The sequence below is a fragment of the Molothrus ater genome, chromosome 4, assembly GCF_012460135.2.
Source record: "Molothrus ater isolate BHLD 08-10-18 breed brown headed cowbird chromosome 4, BPBGC_Mater_1.1, whole genome shotgun sequence".
Taxonomy (NCBI): domain Eukaryota; kingdom Metazoa; phylum Chordata; class Aves; order Passeriformes; family Icteridae; genus Molothrus; species Molothrus ater.
This window is the reverse complement of record NC_050481.2, coordinates 35,126,539-35,146,740: the sequence shown is the minus strand read 5'-3', so window position 1 is coordinate 35,146,740 and position 20,202 is coordinate 35,126,539. Positions and strand designations below refer to the sequence as shown.

Genomic DNA, 20,202 nt, shown 5'->3' with positions numbered 1-20,202 from the left:
ACTCAGTAGTTGAGTTGATGGTACTTACAGACATCTGTTTTTTAAGACAGCTGCTGACCTAATTTGCTACTTCACTGTAGCTGTGTGGCATTGCAAAACATGAGTCCTGGTCTTTGAAAATTTAATGTAGCAGATGAGTAAAATAAACAATCTACAAAGAAAATCAGTTCTCAAAAATCTTGCTTCCAGTTTCTTTCTTAAGAGCAGTGATATAAATCACCATCAGTGATGGGAATACCTAAAATAACTTCAATGCTAGAACCAAGAACAAGGAAATTCCTTCAATAGTGCCAGTAAGCTTTTGTAAAGCTCAGGAACATGTATTAAAAAGTTAAAAATCTTTTCTGAATATTAAAACCAAATATTTTCTGAAAAGATGAATATGGAAAATATTCTTTTACATTTGGTATGGCTTAGTGCTCAAGCTGAAACCAGCATTCATGGGGCCTTTATGAATGTATAGGAACTACTCTTCCACAAAATTCCTTAATTTGTTCTCTGATCCCCTGGTTGCTAAACCACTGAAGTGCAGTAGTGTGCCATTTCCTTGAGCTATTAATTTTTCTCAATCTGAGAGATTATTTAACCAGAATATTTGGATTCAGTCAATAACCTCACTGGACTATTTACTTACTGATGGTTCTCTATCCACAAGCTTGAGAAGGCCAAAGTCCCAGGCATTTTATGAGGCAGAAGGTCTATCATACGTTTGTGTGCTTGCTGTCTTTATTGTATGTGGCACTAACAAATCAAGGAATTTTTAACCTGTTCAGAAAAAAAAAAAAAGTGTTATGTCATTAGTAAAATAATTAAAGTATTATGATTTTAATCCAAGCAGAAAACATGAAGTCAAATGATTCTTGTACTGTTCTATATAGAACTTTCTTAAAGGTTGAAATCTTTTTGTTGACAAGTCACAGAGTACATCACATGAACCAAGTCTATACACTGCATGTGTATTAGACATTTAGCACAACTTGTTGGGTGTAATGAGTGCATTTAAGTGCTGTTTTAGATTTTTGAGTCATCATTGTTAAAAAAGCTTAATCTAAGAACGTAAAAAGATTCCACGTTCTATTTTAGGCTTAATTCAGCAATGGCAGAAATCCCAACGCTGTGCCACCATTTTTATATAATCCAGATGTAGAAAACTCATACCCATCACAATTTAGGTTTTCTAACCTAAAGTTTCTATGAGAAAATCAGAATTGAAGGGAGACAGCAACTATATTCTTAGAGCTCTTATCTCTCTCTTTGGCTGCTCAGAATTTTTAGTTACTGCTGTCATATGTTTCATGGAAGTGAAAAAGGTTTATTGGTTAACTACAGAACATCTGCAGATCTTTGATGGATTTGGTTTCTTATAAGTGAACCGTTATTGGATAAAGCAGATAATTTTACTGCCCCAGCCACCTTAAATTTGATACCATTAAATGGTAAACAGGGTACACTGCAAAACCTGGCAGATACCTATGGAGGCAGGTCCATTTCTGCAAGAGGAAGGAAATCCAGAAACAAGGAGGAAGAGGTATGCTTGCTGCATGTTTGCCACTTTGCTCATCACAAAAATAGCACTATTTTGACCTTAACTGTGCCCAGTTTCCCTGCATGGTTCCATCTGTGTAACAAAATTAAAGGACTTTCTTAATTTTTAGGAAATAATTTACTGTTAATGTGCTAAAGTTTGGGTGTGCTTAATTGTTTTTGTTTTTAAAATAATCAAAATAATAGTTGCTTAGATCAATCTTTCTCAGAGAGGTTCTAGAATTTGATACACATAGGTATAGCTATATCCTAATCCTCTTGTGATAAATGCAACCTTTCCTAGCTTTCAGTAATGTAAAATGTAGTTATAATTAATACTGATAAACATACATTCCAATTTTCTATATTTTAATTACATGAGATTTTTCTGGAGATAAGTATATGCTGCTGAAGTGATAACAATAATGTTGTGGGGTGGTTCGCTCATTTTATTTCTTTGTGGTATCTGATATATTTTAAGTTAACCTTACTGGAGAGAGTTTCCATAGAGCTGAAATTTGTTTCATTTCTTTGTGTTAGGAATATTTGGCAAGATTGAGACAGATCCGGCTACAAAACTTTAATGAACGTCAACAGATTAGAGCAAAACTTCGTGGAGATAAGGTTGGTTTAAAAACAATCTTCAATACTTATGGAAGTTGAGTGTGAGGTGTGTTCCTTTACCCCTGGTGGAAGACTTTTGTTTTAGGCAGTTTTATATAGACATATATTTTAGACAGTATATATTGGGAAAAAACCAGGAATTCTAGAGCATCAAACCTTTCTTGTATCCTCACCTGCAGAACATGGAGCAGTGATGAGGGGTAGTAGGTGAGAGCCCAGCATTGTAGGCTACTTTCCTTTGCAACAAGAAGCACATTACTTTTTTCCTGACTTATTAAAGCTTCACATCTTTTAAAACCAATCCTCCCTAAAAAACCAAACAAATAAAACCCCCGCTGATCTCAGAGATGAAGCTCTGTTCAAGTAAACATTGCATTTAAGCAAGGAGTCAGTGAAACTGACCCATGTCAGTCATATAGTCAGTTAAAACATTCTGACTAGGCACTCATATCACTCAGTGTTTAAATACATGCACTGATGATAATTCCATGAAGACTTTCACTTTGCAGAGTGAAGCTGCCAGTTCTGATGGACAGGACTCTAGTGAGGAAGCAGAGCTGAAACGCAAGAAGATAGAATCACAAAAGGTAAGCATGGAGTGGGAGGAGATGGAAGTTACTGTTGTCAAATATGCTTTATATCTCATGAATTTTCTTGTATTTCATCTTGCTATTAATAGTTTGTACAAGGGGAATGGGGGGAGTTTAACAGTATAGAGCAAACAACTGTGTTCAGCTGCTTTATCTTGGTAATTTTAAAACATGCTGAGACATAGTGTAGTCCATGCTTACAAGTCAAGGATTTTCTGTATCCCACTCTTTGAGATTTATCTCTAGGGTAGCTTTAGTCCTAATGGCAATTTGGTATAACTAAAATCACATTTTGACACTGAAAGGGTAAGGGAGAGGTACCTTAGACAACACCTTTATTTTAGTTAAAGAATAAAGGGAGGCAAAACTCTTTAAATGGGCTGACATGGGTTATGTGTGGATTGGAATGTGAGTTATAAAACCATGTGATGAATTACATTTAAAACAAACACATTTCATAGAAATACAGTGTTTGATTAGAACTTTATTCCATGTGGCGGTTTTAAATCAATAACTGGTTCACAATACTATACATAGCAACTATTGCTCTTATCTATTCTATGAAGTTCCCCCCACCATCTGCAAAGTACAGTGTAAAAACAAGCTAACCCTATGCCTAACCTAAAACTCGAAGTGAAACAGCAAGTGAAGCTTTTTGTGTATGAGTAAGTTGGTAAAATTTAAACATAATATTTAATATTTTTTGATTAATGCATTTGTCTTCAAAGATAATTTTAAGTAGAGTTTCTAATTTTACATTAGTCTCTTTAAGATTACTATGTATACTAAAAACAGAACCATGCAAATCAAGAACTGCAATTAAATTTTGAGGAGCTGCCATTATTTCAACATAGATGATCAGTTATTATACATATGGTGTGGTGATTTTGTCAGTGGAGTCCTCCTTTCATAGTCTATACAGTACTGAGAGAAAAGGAGATGAGGATTCCAAGAATATTCCTTCTTAAAATGTTCCATGAAATAGGCTGCTGATGATTTTAAGTTGATCTTTTTTTGCTTGTTTACTGTAGGCCCAAGCAAATGCTCGTGCAGCAGTTCTGAAGGAACAGTTGGAGCGAAAGAGAAAGGAAGCATATGAAAGAGAGAAAAGAGCCTGGGAAGAACATGTAAGAAAATAAATCTGTTACATGCAGTCAAAGTATGTAGGGCCATATCTTTGTAGAAATAAAATCCTATACTGTGATTTTTCAAGACAAGTAGTTCTGAAATTGGAGAGAGTATCCTGTGTCAGTCAGAATTCCCTAATTAGAAGCCTAATCTTAGGTATGCTTGCAGGGAGACTTCTGAACATCCTACCTAAGAATCATTAGGATTATCCCAATTATTTTATTAATTGTCTGTTAATGACCAAAACTTATTTTATTTTCTTTTACTTGTGTGTGCTATGGAACAAGTCCAACTAGTAATATTGTGAATAGAAAAAGCAGGATATGAAGCTGGCAAACTGGCATACAGTGGGCAGTTGTCCTTTGTATGAGTGTGTGGCATTATTATCCTTCTGTAAGGATTACATGAGCCTAATTGATAATACTGTGTTTAATGTGTAAAGTCCTGAAGTAGATTTTTGATTTAACTTTTTTTAATTGCATCTCTACAGCTGATTGCAAAAGGGGTAAAGAATCCTAATGTGCCTTTTCATGTGGAAGCTACAGAACATAGTCCTATGAATGGACTACAAGAGCCTGGAGCAGCTCTTCCTAAGCCACAACTTCCAGTGAAGCCTGGTGTACCTGTCATCTCCATGACTTCTGCTTTGAAGGAAGTGGGTGTGGTAAGTACTTTTGCAAACAGGGTAAAATGAATGGAAAGGCAATAAATACTGACTGGAAAGAGAATGTTTAGAGAAAATGTATAGGTTAGCTAGAAAAAAATTGTTAAGGATGTTTGTTCCTTCTAATTAGGGAAAGAAATTAAAAAAAAATATAAAAAGAAACCAAATCTTGAAAGCTGTTGAAAACACGTCTGTATGGTGAAACTGAAATTCATGTTCTGAGCAAAATAGCTTATGATGAGCCCTAGGTGGCAGCTTCCATTTTGATCAGGGCAGTTATGTTCAGTTGAACAAGACATCAACTTCCAGCATTTTCATCAGCCCCTTGAAGAGAAGAGTTAATGAGTTGGTTACTTGGTAGAAGTGAGCAGATAAATTTTGAATGATAGGACTATGTTATATTAATGATTGTTTTCAGTGAGCTTGAAAGTGCTGAATATTACAGAGAAGACAAAGCTTAAGATTCTTGAATGTGTTAGTGCTGTCTCTTCTTGTTGTCTAAAAGAGTATCCTAATTTCTGTTCTGCATGTTCTTGGTCCTGATATTGTAAAAACTTATATGTTTACCTCAACTGCTTTATGTTACAATTGTGAAGCTGAGCACATGAGTGTAATTTAGAATTACAATTGTACAATTTAAATTTTTAACACAATGTTAATTTGATTGCTAGCTTTTGTACATATGCCGAAGCTCTTTGTAAATTTCAGTGTAGTGTGGTACTTCATACTGTATTCAACCCTGAAGGCTATAGCTGTGGGAATAGAGTGAAACTTACACTAAAGAATATATTTAAAATATAAAATGTTATACCCTGAAAGATGTCAGTTGATAGCTGGAAAAATAAATCATATTTTGGACAAATACTTAAATCATATTTTTTAATAAATCGTATTTTTTCCACATGGACAGTTTATCTCACAGTAATGCAAGACAGTGACTATAACAGACTAAAAAATAGCACACAGAGCAATTTGAGTTGGAGAATACAAGCCTTGTACACAGATTATAAATTCTACATTTTGCCTTCAGTATGTAGTTTGCTTATTTACATACCACTAAATTTGTCTCTTTTCCCTTCTGTTTTTTCTTCATAAATTATCCTTGACTCTGTGCTTGCCACTTTTTTGGTTTGATTGTAGAATTTGTAGTATAGGAATTCGGTGTTATCTTGCTGTAGAGGTCGTATCTGGCTTTATCTCTACATGTTTCATTCTCTAAAATCTCATTTGTCTGTTTAAATTGAGTGATTCACTTGCTCATCGCTTTTAGATAGTGATTGGTTCAAAGATGGAAGGTGCCCTTGAAATTGTGTCTTTGGGACAGAATAAAGCAGAATAATCAAGCATTCTGTTTCAGTCTACCTGCAGTTGTCATTGGAAAGGTTTTATTATGTCTATTACTATTCTCAAGATAATTTTTTTCTGACATGTTCTTCTGCTTTCTATTTCATGCTTCTGGGACTTAAAGGATGAACATGTAATAACTGCTCTCCAGGAGTCTGAGGAGGAATTAAAAAAGCCAGATTTTGCAGTACAAGTATGTCAAATTATATAGTGTCATTTAGGTATCCTTTCAAGAAAGGCACTATTTTAATACATATGTTGGTCCTTTCAGAACAAGAGAGAAATTCTGAGAAGATTAAATCAAAATCTTAAAGCTCAAGAAGATGAGAAAGGAAAAAAGGAGAGTAAAAATACCTCTGAATCAGCTGGATCTGAAGATGCTAAGGAGCAACAAGGTGACCAGCCACTTCTGGGAGATCGCAAAAAATGGGAATCTGGTGCCTCTGAGTTGGTCGTTCCTCTAGCTCAGCTGTCAATGGAAGATTCTTTCTCTGGAGCAGAGTGTAAGTTATTGGGTTTTTTTGTCACTGTGGTATTACTAAATCAGTTTGCCATGTGTAGTGTGTGTTTTTATAAACCAGGTACTCTTTATTATTATCATCTTGTTATCAGTTAGATGTCATGCACTTCTAAAATGTGGGTGGTTATGTATTCCTTAAATAAGGAATAAGGCACAGGCTGAGTAGTTAAAAGTCTGCAGGAGATTCAATAAATAATTTCATAATTTCAACAACAAACAGTTACATGACTAATAAAAAAAGTATTTAAATATATGAAAGATTCTTATTTAACTTGAAAATCCTGTTGTGTTATCAGTAGTGAAAAAAACTGAGGGTTTTTCTTGATTTAGATCTGTAACTTATGTTAAGCCTTTCTTAGTGTTTTCCTTCCTTACATTGAGATTGTTATTCCAGATTTTCCACTTTCCTTCTCTGGTTTTTTTGTTGAAATCTCTTTTTCCTGGTTTCACTATATCTTACTAAAAGTCTGTTTTACATTGTAGAAGGAAATAATCATTGAGAATGTGACAGACTTGCATCTTTGCATAGTGGTTTTATAGTGCTAGAATCAAGAAACTTTTTTCTCTCGTTTTCTTTGGTGCTTTGTATCCTGTTTTCCTTGGAGGGAGAATTAACAGAAATAAATGTCAAAGGATAGCAAGACGAGAAACTTTCTCGTTTACCATTTCAAGTAAAGTTCAAGACCATTCTGTGCCAATGAAACATTTCTCATACTGCTTTCTTTTGGAATGTCTGAATTTCTGAAAAGAGCTGCTGCTGCTGCTATTAAGTTGCATATGTCAACTGATATTGAATAACTCTGTTATTGATTGGAATTGGCAGAAGAAAAACTCTAGATAAGCAAAGTCTTTGGGCTGTCTGATTTGGGGTGAGGTGACCTGAGTTCTGGCTTTGTCACCTTTTTAGTTTTAAGTTTTGTGGAGGTTATTTGTTTGATTATTTATTATACAGAAAATGAATAAAAATTTCTAATTTAGAAAAGTTTTTCTATTTGTGTTTGTGTCCCAACAGGTCAAACTCTGGGAGAAGTAATTAAGTTAGATATTGGTGAACCTCACAGGAAAGTCTGGGGCAAAAGCCCAACTGATTCAGTTCTGAGGATCCTAGGAGAAGCAGAGCTGCAGCTGCAAACTGACATCCTTGAGGAACAAGATGAGATAAATGGTAAGCACAGTGGGTAATTATCTGCACTGCAAGTGTAGTGACAGTTTATCTACGGAGAAAGATTTTGAAGTAATAGAAGCATATTCTTATACTCTCTCTTGCTTTCTACTTCTGGGTGTTGCCTCAGTTCTGAATGTATGCACAAGCTGATACTGGAGGACACCAAAATATTTCAAACTCAGTGGAGTGGTAAGAAATGAACCAGGGTGTGCTGAAAGGAAAGGATCTTCATTTCGCTGAAAAGTCCTAAACTTTGCCTTTTAATAGAAACAATCCTATTTTTTGGAAGGATGTCATCATCTGAATATTTCATTAGATGCTTCCTGTAACTTTGTTGCCAGCATGTGACTTACATATCAGTTGATTTTATTTCATTTTTTCTGCCTGGTCAACTCCTGCCCTTAGTCCTTTGTAAGGACAAAAGGACTTACATTTATTCCAAATATAAACTTGTACTAATGATAACGTAACATAAGTAATTAGGATTTTAATATTTCTAGCTGTCTTCTTTATATAGTTGTACTAAAAGCATGCAAATTTTTTCTTCTGTTTTCCTTTAAAAAAACAAAAATCCCCAAATTACCTTATTAGCCACATTGCAGTTTATTACCCAAATATACTAAAACACTGTTTGCATAATAGAATCGTTTTCTGTTAGGTACTGCAGAACTTCTTGAGGGAGATCATCAGTCTTTATCAGAGGAGAAGGAAGAGAAGACTTTTTCTCCTGTTGGAACTCAGTCTGCATCACCAGTTGGTGTTACGAAGTCTGTCATAACTGTACCAGAAGAATCTCAAAGAACTGGACCCACCTTGGTGCAGAGCAAAGCTATTATGCTGGATGGTAACTCATTTCATCAGTAATTCTACTTAAAATCTGTTTATTGAATGCAATAAGTGAAGTAACGATCCTGTATACTTTTATATCTTCCCATAATTAATGTGCAGGTTTTTATCAACCCATTTTAGGTAGGACTAGGTGCTCTCTATGCCTGTGTTGTAATCAGATTCAGTAATGTATTTACTAGATTTCCTGAAACATTTTTGTGTGCTTTTAGAAAACTTCAGAGAACAAGTAGAATTCCAAAGTGCTTCAAATTTTTTGTTGTTAATTTGATCGGGTTTTGGTTTATTTCTCCCCATCAATTGTGCTGGAATCTTTTCTCCTATGATATCAGCATCCTTTTGATCTCTGGGGGCATGTTGCCGAGATTTTTGGAAGACATGGTTCATTGCAGCTTTAAGACACTCTTCTGGTATCAGAAAAGAAACAAAACTTTTAGCTCTGGGATTACAAAACTTCTTCTGTTTCTGCAAAATTATTTAAGATTAAGGATTTAAGTGTAATCTTAAAATGTATACTTACCCATCTTTTTGCTTGATTGGAATTAATTTTTAATGAGGTAAATGACTATTAATTTTAGAGCCTGATGATTTGGAAGCAGAGGTGCTGGAAGAAATGGAAGATAAAATGCACCCGAGTAAGGAGAATAAGGAGTTCCCTAGCACTGTGAATGAAGTGTGGATAAAAGAGAAAGAAGATGTGTAAGTACTCTCTTCTGACTTCTCTCTCCAGTTCAAACAACTGAGCCCTGACTGAGTTTTATTTGGACATGTCAGTTAAAATTACACTTAGCTAATTCTTCATTGCTTGCTGCTATGTTAGTTCTACTGCACTTGATGACTTCAATAGATTAATGACCATTTTTTACATGGCATTTCCCCTTGATGTGATGTGTTATAATAGGGCACAACATGACAGAATGAATGGGGCAGCTTCAGAGAAAGAAGCACTCAACAAGGTGCAACCACAGAAGGAAGCTCCAGCAGGTCAGTGCCAGTCTCATGTTCCATGGCTTGGCAGTGTGGGGTGCTTGAGTCACCCCTCCTCGCTTCATTAACCCCAAATGAGCAAGTTTTTATTCGCTTCTTCAGTTCCTACTTCTAAAAAGGAATTTCTGATGGGTTAGGAAGATAAATTGTGGGTATTATGTTTGTCACTTTGGAGGAAATCATGTTGCAAGAAAGCTACACTGTGTATAGATCAACAGGACAATGGCCTGAACTGATGAACAGTCAACTTTCTGAATGTTACAGCTTTTTCACATGAATATTTAGGATGTTATGAGATCTGATTATTTACTTAATAGAAGTGTTGCTTTGTTTATACACATTTCAAATTAATACTGAGCTGCAGCTCAATGTTTTAAGTGGCTGCTGATGACAATATTTTATCTTTATTGCATAGAAGAATTGCTTGTTCTGGAGGTCTGGGAGGTAACTTCAGAAAAAACATTGTCAGTGCTGTAAAGTATCATTGGTGATACTCTTGCATCTAGTTAAGGGTGGCTTAAGCAAACTAGATAGGTTTTTTTTCCCCTGTTTGGGCAAATTATATTGAGATAACTTCAAAGAGATCTAGTATAAGGTGATAAGCAATGGTTGAAAATGGATGACACAGTATCAGACATGGACTGGATAATGAGAAAACAGAAGGCCTGAGAACAGAGCAGGCTATAGCTGAGGGTTGTATATTCTCCAAAAGTTAAAATGTGAAAATTCACATTGTAATTGCACTTAATAAAATGATCAAAAATATTTTAATACTTTTGAAGTGCTATCTACTTTTCTCTTTAATTGTATAACAGAAATTAGTTAGGTAAGTTCCCAGCAGTTACCTTTTCTTTAAATATCTTGGGGTTTTAATCTGGTTGGATTTGTAACAGACTTTCTTTTACCACATCAGAAACTTGTTCCAGTGACTCTCAGCAAGCTGAACTCTTATTCCAGAGGGTAATACAGCCCACAGCTGTACCAACAGCCTCACCAGTTCTGTCAGCTCAGTCTTCACAGGAAGAGTCTTTTGTACCTCGTTCACGTTCCATATCACCAGCAAGAAATAAAGGCAAAAATTCCTTGTTGATTGGACTTTCTACAGGACTTTTTGATGCAAACGACCCAAAGGCAAGTTTAAAATAACAAAAAAGAAATACTTTTTTGTTCTATAGTATTATTCTTACTTTCTTATTGAAGTTGAATGAGGCCAGAAAGATGGCACAACTCTTTCAGCTGGTGTTTGTATTTGTCAGGCTATGTCTGCCCTGTAGTTCAACTGCACTGTGCTCATGATATCAGCAAGTCTCATGCAGCAGTGTAAGTCTCTGGTTTCACCATTCAGCAGTCTATGTTCCAGGTGTTTGTGGAGGAATTCCACTCTTTTTCTGAGACATTACTGAGGGAGTTCATGAAGACATTCTTAACTTGCCCTATCTGCTTTCTTCCTATTGTGCAGTCTTTTAGAACGATCACTACCTTGCCATCATAAACAATCACTGAACAGGGCAGCAAAAATATCTTGTCATTTCTGCCAACCAAGTGATTTTTTCCTGTAGGATCCAATCTACTAGCACAGCTTCTGGCTGTAAAGCAGGAAGCCTGAAGAACAGTGAAATCTCATTTTAAAGTATTTTGTAAACTCAAGCTGTCTTTAATATTGTTACCAACCAAGCTTTCTATTGCCTTTGTAGATGTTGAGAACATGTTCACTCCCAGATCTTTACAAACTGTACAGAACTTTAGTTGATGTTCCCAGTGTAGCAGATGTGCAGCATCAACATAATCTTGAAACAGATGATACAGAAGATGAGCAAGCCAAAGAAGGACCCTCTGACTCTGAGGACATGTGAGTGTATCAAGTTTATCAAGCATTTTAACAGACATCTTAGTTCAAGAATGTTTTTGGTTAGACACTGTTATACACACTATACCAGCATGGAGTTTTTACCCAGATTTTAAATATTTTGTATTGGATCACCATTTACTTTAAGTCTTGTTCCAGAGAATTGAGAAGCGAATGGGGTACACTGCATACAATAGCTATCTAAATTTCCTTCCCAAAATCTATCCAAGGTCTGTCTGGTGTCTGCAACTTGCACTTTGCTCAAGCAATTCAAAGTTGATTGCTATTGCTCTTCTAGAACTAAAAATTTCTTGAATATTTCCTTTCTTTCTGTGTTCTGGGAATCTTGCTCATTTATCTCCTCTACTGTTTAATTAGAATGTTCTTCAAGTCCCTCAAAATCTGACCCTGGAATTGACTATTCCCCACAGCTTTGATAGTCTGGTGTATCTAGTCTGCTTAGATCTAGATCGTATTTTGCTCCAGACACATTTTTATCTGGATTGAAAATGTTATATTTGCCAGGGTTCTATAATAGTGCACAAATAGAAGGATTTTGAAATTACCTTACTAATAAGGTTGAATTGAGGACTTACTATCTTTTTATGAGACTGTGGGATATCTGTTTATTTATTCCCTGTGTGTTGTATGATACAGAGGTATCGATGCTGTAGTCATATTGGACTGAGGTCACAAATAGCTGGGGGAGGAGGGTGGAGAGTGTCTCTTTTTTTCCCCTCCAGCTAGACTGGCTTTTCAATTTGCTGCTAACAAAAGAAATGAGCTCTTTCTACAGTGTTTGTCTTGCAAAGTATTAATTATATAAACTTTATATCACATTCCTTTAGTATGTTTGAAGAGACAGACACAGATTTGCAGGAGCTCCGGGATTCAATGGAACAGTTGCTTAGGGAGCAGCCTGGTGAGGAACTGAGTGAAGAAGAGGAGTCGACTTTAAAGGCTAATGCCATGGAATGCATAACAAATGGTACTGAGCTGGATGAAGGAGATGAAAATAACCCCAGCAGTGAAAGTGCTCTTAATGAAGAATGGCAGTCAGGTATAATTTCTGTTATACCCGTTTTATAAGTTAGTTATTCATGTTAAAAATTCAGATACAGAATAATTTTTTAGCTTGGTTAACTTATAACAAGGTAAAGCTCTAACTGATAATTTTTATACATAAGTTTAAAAAAAAACAGATTATATTCAGAGGTTCTGAGTGTTAAGGTCAACATCTAAGCGACATTGCATGTTGCAAATTAAAGCTTGGCTGTTTGTGGAGTAGGGATGGTAAGGGCCTTTTTCTCTAAATTGTCTAAAACTTGGCTTCAAGGAAGATCAAAGACAGAAAGCATTGTATGTCTTGAATAATTCATGGCTGTAAGTGTGAAAAAGAAATAGCAATTGACATGACTGGAGTATCTGGGATTCAGCTTAAATTACAGTTAAGTAATTTAACAGGCAATCAGAAGGAACATGAAATTGTTCACCTTGTCCTTAGCCAAAATTAGGTATTAATGCAGTCAGACTAGAAGTGAGACAGATAAATTAATTACCGATTTTAGCATTTTGCATTAGCTATGCACAACTTCCTGAAGTCTCATTTCTGTATTTTAAATTCTTCTGGAAATGGAAGTATTTTACTCTTGCTGGAAAATGAAGTGCAACTAGAAATATAGTTATGAAAAGATGCAGAAAATCAGTAACTCATCTAAAACAAAGCTTTTGTTAACTTTTTATTGAAGAAAATTTTCAACAAATTGAACATCTAATAATACATTCCAATAATTATTTTAAGGTAAAATAAACTTTGTTAACGTCTTTAATTTTGTGGCATGCTGATGTTACACTGATAACATGCAACACTATCTGTATATCTGATTCTGCTGTTGTTGTAAGTGCTGGAGTTTAATACCAGCGTCCTACCTTCTAGATATTCTATAAGAATTTCAAGTTTCATTGTTGGGGCAGGGAGGAAGGCAGGGCAGCCTTCAAAGGGTGACAGATAGAACTTGAGACAAAATCTGTTCAAGATCTAGATGTTAAATAGAGGATTAGAAATAACCTAATGGGTTTTTAACCCATATACAACTTTTTATTTTATTGATACTTTCTTATTGATTTGACTGTTGATACTTGAATGAAGGATGTGATTTGGCCAGGACTATACCTTAGACTAGTCATATATAAGAATTGCAAGTAGTAGAGTTCTAATACTACCTCATGAAGTCTGTGATCCACCAGGTAATAGTATTTAAAGGTTTGATATACACTCTGAAATTTATGAAGTTTTTCCGTGGGAGACAAGTTCTCTCCAAATTTGAATGCTTATTTAAGAAAGTATTTTTTCCTGCATTTTACAGTGGAATTTTACATAAGGATTCTGTCTTGTATTTTTTAAAACATCCTTTTTGTTAGATTTACCTCGTTTTACCATTACAAACCTATTTTCAAGGTTTCTGAAGCCTATAAGCAAAATTATCTTGATTTCTCTTCTGTATGTTATTGCACCACTTGGCATACTTAATTTGCTACACAAAGGAGATGCACTTATAAAAGAACAAGGAACTCTGTAGCTAAATTAGTACTGAGTTTTTTAGACTTGCTCCATGGAACAAGATGCATCTCAGGACAGAAAGCAATGGATGGGTAACATACATGTCCTCATTTTTTGCTAGAAGACAGCTGCTTCATTAAGGAACTCCTTTCCCTTGTGTGGGGCAGCCACCAACCTTTCATGAGTTTCACCTCAGAAATTTATAGAGTGGTGGTATGGAACTTGACCTACTTTGCTAACTAAAATTCTGCTTTAAGACCATACCATGTTTTCCTTCAGGCTGAATACCCCTATGGCTAATTGTCAGAGTGGGGATTTCGTGGGGATAGCTGGATGCTTCCCATTTGGGATTCAGGATTTTTTTTCAAGAAAGAGACTATTCCTATTTTCTTGCACATTGTCAGAACATCTGCCAACATCATCCAGTGCTCCTGAGCTTACCTGTTTTGTTGCTTTTAAAGGGTATTTGTTTTAGAGATTTAGAAACAACATTAAGAATGTAGAACTGAGGGGGTTTTACTGTTGTTTTCTTTCTTTCTAGATAATAGTGATGGAGAGATTGCCAGCGAATGTGAAGAATGTGATAGTATCTTCAGCCATTTAGAAGAGTTGAGATATAACCTGGAGCAGGAAATAGGCTTTGATAAATTAATTGAAGTTTATGAGAAAATAAAGGTTTGTGGAATAAGCTCAAGTGGAAATATTTGAAGAAACAAGCACCTAGGACTGTTTGCTGTGCCAGTTAACTAATTACTTTGTGTAACTAGAGTAAAAGGTTTTTCTATAGTCTTTTAATCTGTTATGGCACACTAAACTATTATCAGAGAAAATGCCTGGCCAGTGGATTAAAGAGAAAATCTTCTGGTTTAACCATGAATAGCATTTAATAGATTTGAACTACTTAATTTTATAACCATTTTCATTTTGGCAACATGGTTTGTTCTTTCCACTAGGCTGTACTTGAAGATGAAGATGAAAATATTGATGTTTGTTCAACTGTAGTTCAGACTGTTCTTGGAAATGAACACAAACACCTGTATGCCAAAATACTTCATCTGGTAATGGCAGACGGAGCCTACCAAGAAGGTAATCTCAATGTGTCCTGGCAATTATGGGTTGTCTTATGTTCTTTCTTGGTCATATACAATATAGGTTCTAATATACTTTTAAAACATCATAGTATCACAGAGTTTAGAAAATGTCTGTGTTTTGGTATATTGATTGACTAAGTTAATTAAAGTTGTCCACAAAGGTTATTTTTATTCCTGCAACAAAATGTGGCAAACTTTGCTGACTACTCTGATTTAACAGAATTTGCATGTACAGTCAACTGTAACAATAATTGGCCTACAAAAGGTACAAATTAATGAACTTCTAGCTAAAATAGTATTATGCTTTCTATAATGTTACTTTTAATAGGTTGCACCATCACTCCTTTTCTGAAAATTTCATGGAGCTCTTTATCCTATAAGTAGCATTTTTCAGAAGACCTTGATGTGTATGTACCATCCATCTTATTGGGTGTCTCAGTAATACATGAAAATAATTCATTTTGCCCTGGACCCCTGCCCAGCTTAGCAGAGGTTACAAGGCAGATGGATGTTGCTCCATCTTTCAGAATCACGCTTATGAGAAACCACACAGACCACCATCAGCAACAGAATGGTTTTGGGTTTTTTTTTCATTTCTCTCATGTCAGTAATTTCATTGCAGTTATGTATTTTTAGATTTCTAATGGTGAAAGTCTTCACTGGAGAGGAGAAAAAGAAGAAATCTAAAATTTTAGTTTTATAGTAATCAGAAGCATCATATATTGGCTTTAGAAGTATGTGCAATGATCACTATTTAATGCATTTCAATTTTCAAAAAAATATTCTAATGTATGTTAACCAATAAGTACTTTCTGCATCTTTTAAATTCTTTTACAAATGTGTTGCATTGGTAGTGCAAGGTCAAGTAGGGGTACAGCTTTTTATGACTTTTATATGTGAATACTTGGGAGGTGTCTTAAAACTAGTTAGAAAAACATAATAGTTTTTTTTAAATTCTAATCCAAATTACGTTTTCCCAATTTTTTTTTCTACTGATCTAGAACTGCTAGGTAAGAACAATCATTTCCATGTTGTTTTCATGCTGTGTTAGACAACAGTGACAGAGAAATGTCTGAAAATTATTTTTCAGGCACAATTTCTTGATTTAGTGGAAGATTTGAAAGATGCACTGCAGTAGTCCATTTTTCAAGTGTCCAAAAGACTGGCAATGTAAAATTATAGGAAAATGGTTACTATAGTGTCACCATTTTCTTTTGCTTGCTACTCTGCTTTAAGGATAGTTTAAAATTAGTACTAAGAGACTTAAATGAAAATTTGCTGAAATATTGGTATATAATTTATAAGCTGTTGTCTGAGTGAATCCTATTAAAAAAAAAGCTGACTTTCATCTGGCAAAATGCTGATTAACAAGTGGCTATTTTATTAGATTCAGTTCTAATTCTGTATTTTACAAATCTGTGGTAGCATCCAAAAATGATAAGAAAAAGTAATTCTATACATTTCAGACACTTGAATTAAAAAGTCCTATGCTAATAGGGGTGAATAGAGGACAAGTGACAGAATGATCTTCATGAGCTTCTGTCTCAAAAGTCTTATACTCTTCAAATAAGAAATGTTGGGAGAAAATCTCTCTTCCTCTTTCCTAAGAGGATTGTTCTAACTGAAGCGGGCCACTTGAGGTGCAACTATCTTAAATTCACTAATCCAAGCTGGCACAATTTTCAATATTTGTGTGTAGCGCTTTAAGGCAGCTTTGGTCATGGTCACCTCATTGGTGACAGACTTAGTGTATTCTTGTGTTATTGCTTACCCAGTTGTGGTTTCAGATTGTTTTGTAACCCTAGCTTCCCTTGTGTCTGTGTGTGTCTCCGTTTCACAATGTCTCTCCCCCTCTTCTGCTTTGTACAGGTAATGATGAATAAACCTGACTCAGGAAATTTTTAGTGCTTACTACACACCGGTGTCCAAGGTCCGCACAGCTGAACAGCAAATTGTAGTGGAGAATGTGACATTGAGCAGGAGAGACAAGACTTCAAAAAAGAATGCTGATTGTATGAAAAAGAGAAAAAACATGCCTTTTAAACTGAGATATCTTTAGAGTTCTCTTGTGTGGATTTGCATACGTGTTCCTTAAATATTAGGTGCCCAAAATTTTAAAAAAACCCACACCAACCAACCAACAACAACAACAAAAAAATCAACAAAACCCAAAAACCTCAACAAACCAAACAAAAAAAAAACCCCAAACCTGTAACCTCTCAAATTTCAAAAGAAACAGAGAAAGAAATACCTGTATATATTCTGATACAAAACTGAGACCTAGAATTAAAACAGAATTTCTGCCATATGAACAGATAGCTGGTATGGTTGAACAGTTAGAAGCATTACTGTGTTGTGGAAGTACTTACATCTAACTATTCACTACATACTTCAAATAGCTTTTCCTTACACCTACACAAAGAAATTGCTTTGTTTTTATTGACCCTCATGGATTTTTAATAGTATCTTAGTCTAGTGGTCCAGTTCAAGCATTTCACTTTTATTGTATTTTGAAGCTGAAGGCTTCTGTCACATCTGAAATATCTTGATGGTGTTTCTTAATTAGGGCAAACTGCTACATAAGTCATCATTGAAATGTCTGGGGATGGGTTGGGATTGTAAAATCCATTTGGACCTAGAATATTTTCCAAAATTTTTCTTCTTATTTTTCTTCTTCCCCTTTCCTATCCCCTTCCCAAAAGTCCTAGTTGTTTACCACTCTTAAATTTTGTAATCTGGTCAATGATGATGTACTACACTGTTGAACTGAAAAGGGGAGGGGGTTTGCAGTTCGGCCTTGAAGTCTGAGTGTTCTAGTCATTGCTCCAGCAGCCACAGGGGAAAATGAAACATTGCAGCCACAAGTGCTGTGTAATACTTCACATCTTCTGGCTCCTGTATTGTACAGCTTGGTTTCCACCACCCTACAAGCAAAACCAGGTTTCTTCTGACACACATTTTCTCATTCCTTGTGTCGAAGCAGTGCTATACAGGGCAGACATTAGGGATTCTGTTGTTTTCCAGTCATCATCTCTGCATCAGCTTTACTGATTTATCCATTACAGTAAGTCTCTTGTTATGAATTTGATGAACTGTCAAACTTCCAAGTGCCCTATTGAAGAGAAATAGGTTTGGTTTCTTTTTTTTTCAGCTACAACCAGTCTCAATCTAAAACTGTCAAAACTTGCTTTTCCACAAAGTAAAAACAAGTATATCTATATATATATTTATTGTTTAAACTGTCAAAATATGTATATGTTTTTTGTATAATTGCTTTATGGTGTCATTATTAAAATTTTGCCCACTGAAAAGGGTTAAATTTTTTTAGATACCAAACTTACTCTAGTTCAGCAGTATCGTGGGAATCTGCGGTGAGAATAAAATTATTAATAATAAGAATAAAAAATTGCCTTTAATAGATTATTCTTTATATCCTTATTTCTTTGATAAACACCTCTTAGTTTATCTGATGAGAAACTATGATTCGTTCTTGGAAACAGTGTTGGTTCTGGGCTATGCTGCTTCTTTTCTCATGCCTTTTCCTTCATTATTTCTTTTTCTTAACTTCCCACAGTACACTTTTTACCAGGTTTCTCATCCATTTCACTTTCCACTGCTGCATAATCTATTCAGAGAGATGATCTTCATGAGCTACGTCACTCATGACTTTTAGCAAATGCACCCTAAAGACTGAATTATTTTCTTTTTTCAGGTTTGATTTTTCAAGTCATACTTTGCCCATCTTTTGGAGGAAGGGAGGACTCAAAACCTTTAGATTTAAGATAATATAGAATAACTGTATGGAAACAACAAAATGCACAACTGGTATATTCTGTCCTCTAGGGTTTTGAATCCTCTTAAGGTGTGAAGTTAAGGATTGGGCCGTGTTCACTTCTTTTAAATTGAAATCGTGTCATTATTGACAGTCTTCATTTCTAATGCAGTGTACTGGCTTCCTTCTGGTGAGAAACATGGCATAAGCTACAGACTGCAAGATTTGAAAACAGAGCTTTTTACCAATTAATAATTTGAAGAATACAGGTAGATAGTGGACAGCTTTTTAAGAATAATCTTCAAACCTGCCACTCAAGATTGAATATCCTTGAAATCCCTCAAAAGCTAACTTAAAACTGACACAGTAAATAAGTTTGTCAGCAAAAGAAATACTTTCATCTGAAATGTTAAATCCATATTTAATGTATTCTATAATGACATCAAGAATGGTGTGGCTGCAAGATAATTAATTGGTCTGTATGCAATTTACTGAAATTAGTTGAGCATTTGGCGTGTGTTCATATGACATTCACCTTGAAGAATTTTCTGTTGTAGTTCTAGTAGCAAATTGAGATAGGGAATGGTATTTTTCACACAAAACATATTCTGTGGACTATGTAACACTGATGTCTCGGTCTTCAGACTTGCTTCTTGACCCTTGAAGCCAACTCTTAAGTTCAGTTGAGAAAAGTTTTAAAAAAACCAAAACCACCAAACAAGGAAAAATCCATCAGCAGAAAGGAGTAAGACCCCCAGCAGTGAGCTGCTTTGAGCTGAATGGGTACAGTACTCTACTGGGAGCACTACTGCCTAAAACCTCCTTTGAAGAACAGAGCTTAAAGTGGGTTTTGTTCTTCAATTTGCTGAATTCTGATGAGGGCACATTTGAAGTTACTACAAGAAGAAACTTCAGAAAAATGTGTTACCTGGTTGGGCAGCGTGAACCAAAGCAGAGCACAGGTTTTTCTGTGGTCTGGTAAGTGAATGGCTGATTTAAATCAAGTTCCAGTCTACCACATTCCTAGCAAGGCTCTTCGTGCTCTTGAGAAATCTGCATTGTTTATTAGTAACTCCTACTTCAGCTTTTGCTACTTCTGTGTCCCTCTTGCTCTCATGTGAGCATAAATGCTGTATGTTTACTCAAACATTCATTGTTCTAAAGCTTCAAACCTTTGCCCGAATTGGCAGGAAGGTAGAGCTGCGGGTGTTGTGCCGGCCCTGGAGCCGCCAGGTGGCAGCGCTCGGGCGGGCGCCAGGGCCCCGTGCGGCTGGAAAGGTGCGGCCGCCCGGCCCTGGGGGTCCTGCGGGGCGGACACCGCGAGGCTGAGCCGGGACGGGAATTCGCAATTTATTTATTCCCTTGTACAAGGTCTTTTTCTGAAAATACCCATAGATACAGTTCTTTGTCTGTTTACAAATCTTTACATTCTTTTTCCTGGAGGATAGGAGAATATCCTGAGTTGGAAGGGACCTACAAGCATTGAGCCCAACAATCACAAACCATGAACCTGAGAGCATTGTCCAAACGCTCCTTGAACT

The 20,202-nt window shown here is 35.7% G+C and overlaps 1 protein-coding gene across 12 annotated transcripts in view; it reads left to right on the top strand.

The window, feature by feature from the left end:
* Positions 1-18,312, top strand: part of NEK1 (NIMA related kinase 1) — a 44,032-nt gene extending 25,720 nt beyond the window's left edge. For 9 of the 12 annotated variants that reach the window (XM_036382187.1, XM_036382193.2, XM_054514603.1 and 6 more), the window contains 17 exons: positions 1,445-1,528; positions 2,065-2,148; positions 2,643-2,735; positions 3,770-3,865; positions 4,357-4,530; positions 5,999-6,067; positions 6,146-6,377; positions 7,407-7,559; positions 8,218-8,403; positions 8,984-9,104; positions 9,307-9,389; positions 10,306-10,523; positions 11,087-11,241; positions 12,087-12,298; positions 14,340-14,473; positions 14,752-14,884; positions 16,759-18,312. In XM_036382187.1, coding sequence (XP_036238080.1) covers positions 1,445-1,528; positions 2,065-2,148; positions 2,643-2,735; positions 3,770-3,865; positions 4,357-4,530; positions 5,999-6,067; positions 6,146-6,377; positions 7,407-7,559; positions 8,218-8,403; positions 8,984-9,104; positions 9,307-9,389; positions 10,306-10,523; positions 11,087-11,241; positions 12,087-12,298; positions 14,340-14,473; positions 14,752-14,884; positions 16,759-16,772 — 2,241 coding nt within the window. In that variant the 3' untranslated portion in view covers positions 16,773-18,312. The remainder of the gene's footprint in view (positions 1-1,444; positions 1,529-2,064; positions 2,149-2,642; positions 2,736-3,769; positions 3,866-4,356; positions 4,531-5,998; positions 6,068-6,145; positions 6,378-7,406; positions 7,560-8,217; positions 8,404-8,983; positions 9,105-9,306; positions 9,390-10,305; positions 10,524-11,086; positions 11,242-12,086; positions 12,299-14,339; positions 14,474-14,751; positions 14,885-16,758) is intronic. The other 3 variants (XM_054514604.1, XM_036382196.2, XM_036382189.2) reach the window with 1 other exon arrangement.
* Positions 18,313-20,202: the final 1,890 nt, after the last annotated feature.